This window comes from Puntigrus tetrazona, chromosome 1 (genome assembly GCF_018831695.1).
Source record: "Puntigrus tetrazona isolate hp1 chromosome 1, ASM1883169v1, whole genome shotgun sequence".
Taxonomy (NCBI): domain Eukaryota; kingdom Metazoa; phylum Chordata; class Actinopteri; order Cypriniformes; family Cyprinidae; genus Puntigrus; species Puntigrus tetrazona.
In genome coordinates, this window is record NC_056699.1 from 8,875,481 (window position 1) to 8,881,958 (window position 6,478).

Here is a 6,478-nt window from a genome sequence, read left to right on the forward strand (position 1 = left end):
TACAGAAATAAAAAAAATAATGCAGTTGCTTAATCTTAATGTTGCTTTAATGCTAATAAAAATATATAGTTCCTATAAGTAGGACGTTCACACTGAAAATTCCAAAAAGAAAAATGCACTTCAAACGTCTGCATGATACACCTTAATAGACTGACTGAATAAAATGTGGGATTCTGAATACTTATAGTATGAATATATTAGCCTTAAGTTTATCTCTAACCCAGTTTGTCCCAAAACAACATTACATTTGGAAGGTACCCATTCAAAAACATATAGTCTCTCACTTCCTCCAGTAGACCTCTTTCACACTTCTGCATTTTGAATTGTAGTGTATGAATGGTAGTGACCCATAGCTGAACTCTGCAGGAAGGTAGATCCCCGGGAACAAGGTTGGGTACCTCTAGTCTATGTTGTCGAAAATGTACAGTAGTCAAAAGGATTTCAAATCGATGGATTTATTACAAAATAGAAAACAATTATACAATAATACAATAATACAGCTACACAGAGCCCAAAATATAAATACACAAAGAAACAAAAAGCAAACCGTGTAAAAGCAAAGCACACACTGGTATGTTTGGTATGGTATGGCCTTGGCCCACTGTGCCCACAAAAAGACAGTATGAGTTCAACAAGGACAAGTGTCAGTATCAAAGAAATAAATACAGTTGTATAAATCGAGCAGGTAGAATCACATCTTGGCGTAGGGATGTTCAGATGTTAGCAGTCTATAAGAGACTTCAGTGTGGAGGCAGATGTTTCCAGTCTTCCTCAAATCACACTGATGTTTCTCCATTAGATCCCACTGAAATAAATAGAAGATCGACATGACACAAAGTAAACTATTGTTTTTGACATGGCATACCTAAACATTCCTGAAAACAATTATAAATCTAAATACCTTAATAACATCTGCTGTGAGTAGATCTGAAGAACCTAAAATGGCAGTAAAATAAGAACAGTGAGAAAATAATGCAGGTCTGAACACGGGAACTACTGATAGATGTTAGCTCCTAACTTATACACTGGTGAAGTCATAGGCTAATGGCACAGTTTACTCAATCCGATGACATCTGTTTTTACAACATTAAATAGAATTAGAATAATTGTACATTAATAAGTGAAGCAAAACAATTGTGATTATTTCTGAGAACTCTTTCTCTGCAGGCAGACAAAAGCACACATAATGGTACAGCACATCCTTTATTTTATCACTTATTTTCTTAAAGAAAAAAAATTATTTTATAAAGGATACAAGAATATTTTATTAAAGAATGAGAAGAAATTGTCCCTCATTATCAATTTCTGAAGTTATTTGGCATCCCTACTAATGACATAATTTTGATCATCCTGACAGGTTTTTTTTACCTCACTGGAGAAAAAAAGTAATTGTTGGAGATATGGCAAGCAAAAATTATTAATAATAAAAATAAATATTACATATTAATAATAGAAAGCACAAAGGTGGCCCGAAATAAATAAACAAATAAATAAATATTCCAAATTGGGCCGTCTAAGGGATTAAACTTCAGGGCTGAAAATGACTCCCACTCCAGCTGTAATGACATGTAACATATTTCATTTCAAAACACAATGGAAATGAACGGCAAATGAGATACCTGAGGTCTGAGCTGAACAGTAGCAGTAAACACAGATGGAGGACAGGAGTGAGGAGAGGAGAACACACACCGGACACACACTGAACAACAGCATCCAGCAGAGCACACAGTCAGGAGGTGCAGAGCCTTCAGAACAGGAAGTCAATAAATACAAATGCTAATAATGATTAAAAAAACAGTTTGTCTTGCTTCTCCAGTAAAGTTTAAGAATTATAAAAGCAATAATAATGACTAACATTTAGCTTTTTTCTTACTTTCCAGAGAAAGACGAGTTGTTTGGTTTCCATAATAGTACACTTTAGATGAGGAGATGATGCCTTTATTATCTTCATTTACCTTATTCTCTACTTCCGCACAGTAGTACAGTCCCAGATCAGAGACGGTGACATTAGTAATATGTAGATCAAGAGAATTATTATAGGGGTTGTGGATGAAACTGAATCGCTGAAAGGCCTCCAGGTCCCATTGTCTTGAATCTATTATGAAAGTGGGTTGATTTTCGTGAGAGCAGTTTCTTATCCATACAATGAATGAACCAAGACTTAGAGAGCGATCACAGAAGAGAGTGATGTTTTCTCCTGGTCTGACTTTCATCTCCACTTCTTCTCCAAAACTGCTTTTCTGATAAAACAGGAAAACTGCAAAAGCACAAAATAACTTAATGTAGCACGATCATACCAAAATATTCACAGTAGAGACATTTTCATTTAGCTGAAGAAGTATATTTTTTCTTACACATGAGCGTGATGAGAAGTCTCGTCCTCTCCATCTCAGCGAGTGATCGTGAGTGTGGCGCTGACAGAGACTGTGCTGAGGGTCTTAATGCAGACGTCATCTGATTGGTTCACGCTAATGGAAAGTTTTACCCAAAAGCGCTCTGTGTCATGAAGGGTTGGTAAATTGAGTTGTTGTTTGGAAATACAAAGAGCGTCAGAGTTTTTAACCAATTACCAGTTACCTTATGCTCGTTTTTTTTATCTGATAGATATGTTTAACTATAGAATTGATTCACACATGGAGATAAAGCATCCTCATTTGAGACATTTTGGTGTTTACAAATTCAATAGGTGATTCGTGCTCCTCATGAATCATAAGTCTTTTAAAATCAAACTTTACATATAAAAGTTTCTAAACATATCAAACATGTAATATGACATCTAAACATGTCAAAACAGAAACCCACAACTCTTTCAAGCAGACTACTTACACTCACTTCACATCTCTAGTCACCAGGTCACCGAGCACAAATGTTTCCGTTAGCCTTTGTGTGGCTTAGTGTTTTATTAAAAGTATTTGCATGAGAGAAGTACTTGCTCAGACTAGTTAATAATGCTCTATACTGTGATTAAAGTGACTGATGGATGAAATTAGACTTTAAAAAATGAGATCTTAATTTTTACAGCATTTTTACAGCGTGTTACTGTTATACTAACTTGGAATTTAACTCTGCTCCAATTGCTTCAAACAAAGTTTAAAATACTAGTATTTGTATTGTGTTAGTATGTGAACTTACAGTCTCTGAGAAAAAATAATTCAGTATGAATCAGAAAACATGCCTTTAACTCAAATCATTGGGTTTTTTGGGGGTTTTTGTGTTTTTGCTTGTTTGTTTAAAAATAATTTTTACTGTAAGGGGGGGTCTTATCTTACACCTTTAACCCTTTAAAACCCACAGCAAAATTGTCAGTTTTAAATGAATACTTTATATGTGCACACTACAGCGTGTTAAAGTAACACTAAGTCGGTGCATAAGGTAATGAGATAATTCTGTGATCAATTAAGAGATGATTGAGCATTAGTCACGAACAGCTGTTGTTAAAAAACAGAATCACTGAATGAAAGAGAAACACAAGAAATACAACTGCCTTCAGACACAGATGAAATCAGTTGAAATAAATAAGACATTAAATATCTCAAGATCTTATTAAAAATCTCCTATCAGCATTACCAGCGTCACACATTACTAACCAGACTGATGTTATTTCTGTTGGTCTGATATTGATATTGTCGTCTCTTCTCTTAAAGGCACACTAGAACAAGCAGGTATTACACATGATTATTAAAAACACATTACTGACCATTTAAAAACAAAAAAAGCTCAACAGTGCTATGAAACAGCTTATTTCATATTCTAGTTTGAATATATTTCGATGTTCTCTTTTGTCACACTTCTGACGCGACTAGTTCAGAGCAACTACATTTCTTACAGTGGTGCAGTTTAAGACAACTTTTTAATTTGAATTCACATTAAAACAAGAGCAGTGAATTACTGTGACATTAGCACCATTCTGCTTTTCGTTCACTCATTTGTTGACCCAGTAAGCATTGATTTCAGTTCATTCCTTAATACAGTAAATTATTGTAAATTAATACTCTTCAATTCAGTAAATTCCTGCCAATGTTTAACAGTGTGGGATTATTTATTTATTTGTTTATTTATCAATCAAAGGACTAGATGAAGTAGTTCAAATTCTGCATAAAGCACATGACATGCGTCCAAAATCATTTTCCTCACCTGTCTGAGAACAATTTTGCTATAAATAGACTGTAGAGGTGGATAAACCTCCATACCGACCACCTTCATTGCTGTATCCGCCAAGCGGTTCATCTGAGACCTAAGGGTTATCAAACCAGGACGCTATGCCATAACAGACTCAATACAATTCAATCGCATAAACCTCTGTGTGACCCCAAAAAGTCTAAGCCTCATAAAAAGTACATTTTTTGTTGCGCTTTCAGACACCGATAATCTACATGCACTTCTCATGAAAGCTTTTAATCAATAAATAGACGTAACCTAAGATGAAAGTTTTTGCGTTTTCCTTGCTCGTAGTTGCTTTCAGATCACTTTTATGCTTTTACGCTAATAATGACCAAATTATTATACCAAACAAACAGAGGATAAAAGTGGAGTAAAAGTACTGACACATCCCTTGAAATGTACTCAACTAAAACAGTGTTCATAATTCGTTACTTCATCCCTGCATTTTGGCACAACCATGTATATCTGTCTTGAAAATAATAAAATCCAGTGTGATTAGACATAACAGAAAATATAAAAAGCATAATGATGGGGAATCAGAAAATGCGACACACATGTGGCACTGAGAGTCAGAAGAAATAACCTGATCTGTCTTTTCTGTCATGTGTTGTCAGTTTTCTTTTGCTCTGTGATGTATTTTTAATAGCGTGAGAATGCATGTGTAGTGTGAGAGCTCCATTTATTTGTCAGTCTTGCTAACAGTAAGGAGGGCGGGTCTTTGCAAAACTGTCATCAGCTAGTAACCATAGATACATATGCATAGACCAGAACTGAACTGAACTGAGAGGGTTTGATAGGCAGTTAGTTTATTTATTTATTTTTAATATTTTTTTTTATTATCATTTTACTATTTAATACTAATATCATGTAAAAAATGAAAATCCATTGCAGTAGATATTGTGGAGATGAGATACTCTAGTTATCACCCACACCTTATTTGCCACTCTTTTAATTAAACTAAAACCAGAGTTACTGCAATAACCTTCTAATAACTCTGTACTCCAGTTTTCTTTGTCAGACTGGTTTTTCTGCATTGCGTGGAATGGATTTCATATTGGAACAGTGAAACTCCATTAGCACCACCTTCTGGTTCATTTTAATTGTGTTTTTTTTTAATTAATCATGAAACACAAATATACCCACTTGCACCCTTAAACAATACATGAATATATTCTTCCCTTTTTGTTTTTTTACTTATCTTTAATATATCTTTTAGGACTTGACTGATGATTTACCAAACCAATTGAATCACATTAATTGATAAGACTTATTTTTTGTTATAACTTTTACATAGAAATGTAAGATATTAATCGTATAAATATAATTGAAATGTGTAAAATAACAAGCATTTGGACATGTTTTAGACAAAATGATTTGCATTCAGACAGAAGATGGACAATTGTCATTCTTTAGACGTCTGTTATATGCGAGTCTCCAGATAGAAAAAGCATATTTTTTACACATATTTCTTATCTTGTGCTTATTCTTGAACATCATATGTACATTTAAATTGTCACATGGTGTACATTGCCAAAGAAATATATGGAAATGTGCCGTCTTGCTTTGTGCTTAACTCTTAGAGATGCAGCAAACGTGACACTTCCTCATCAAGCACAGTCATAAGAAAGGCTTTTGCAAACACTGCATGCATACAAACCAAATTAACCACAAACACACCATATACGCTTTTACACACATCAGCCTATTTCCTTTTCTATATCTCTCACAAGCACACAAGCGCTAAACTGAATGCAAAATATGCAGTTAAGATTCCTCTCTTTTTAACTGAGAATAATGCAAGACCCAAAAATACAAATAGTGATTGTATAAATCCCTTTTTTAAAATCCCATGCTTTGAATATTTAAGTCAAATTTGTTTTGATTTCAATTTTATCTGAACTGTTTTTCAAAATTAAATGCTCACTTAAACAGGTAGACCTAACATGTATCAGTCTGAAGGAAAGTAATAAAAAGAATGTGTATATTACTATTGCCTTCTTTCTTTATATTATTAAGACAAATAGACAATAGAATAGACAATAGAATCTGGGCTAATTGTAAAATTGTGTCTGATAAACTCGGTAGTTATTCCGTTTAAGAGAAATATACACACCTTAAACCGAACACCACTTCACACAGGAAACCTACTAGCACATCCTGTTATTCAGATCATCACTGTTTGTCTACAAAGTTTTTGTCTACACATTTTTATTAAAGGTGAAAATACTGTTGATGCTCTGAATACCAGAGTAATAACTTTACAGGTTTGAATTTTTAATCTCATTAAAAAAAAATCAATGAGTGATAATATCCAAGT

General features: G+C 33.8%; 1 protein-coding gene across 3 annotated transcripts; it reads right to left on the reverse strand.

The window, feature by feature from the left end:
• Positions 1 to 436: 436 nt before the first annotated feature.
• On the reverse strand, positions 437 to 2,401 carry LOC122330473. 3 transcript variants are annotated; one of them, XM_043227712.1, is made up of 5 exons: positions 2,355 to 2,401; positions 1,956 to 2,257; positions 1,620 to 1,745; positions 902 to 936; positions 437 to 805 (listed from the first exon to the last, which is right to left on the reverse strand). In XM_043227712.1, exons 1-5 carry the CDS (start codon positions 2,386 to 2,388, stop codon positions 796 to 798), a joined length of 507 nt encoding a protein of 168 aa, XP_043083647.1. In that variant the 5' UTR covers positions 2,389 to 2,401; the 3' UTR covers positions 437 to 795. The 3 variants fall into 3 exon arrangements, with proteins under 3 accessions (XP_043083647.1, XP_043083564.1, XP_043083481.1); XM_043227629.1 differs by having other exon boundaries at positions 1,874 to 2,257; XM_043227546.1 differs by having other exon boundaries at positions 1,856 to 2,257.
• Positions 2,402 to 6,478: the final 4,077 nt, after the last annotated feature.

Bases quoted from the DNA above. Each gene is read 5' to 3' on its own strand.
- LOC122330473 (XM_043227546.1), bottom strand. From the start codon at position 2,388: ATGGAGAGGACGAGACTTCTCATCACGCTCATGT. The intron at 2,258-2,354 runs GTAAGAAAAAAT...GTGCTTTTGCAG, and splicing joins ACTTCTCATCACGCTCATGT to TTTTCCTGTTTTATCAGAAA. The intron at 806-901 runs GTATTTAGATTT...TATTTATTTCAG, and splicing joins TCACAGCAGATGTTATTAAG to TGGGATCTAATGGAGAAACA.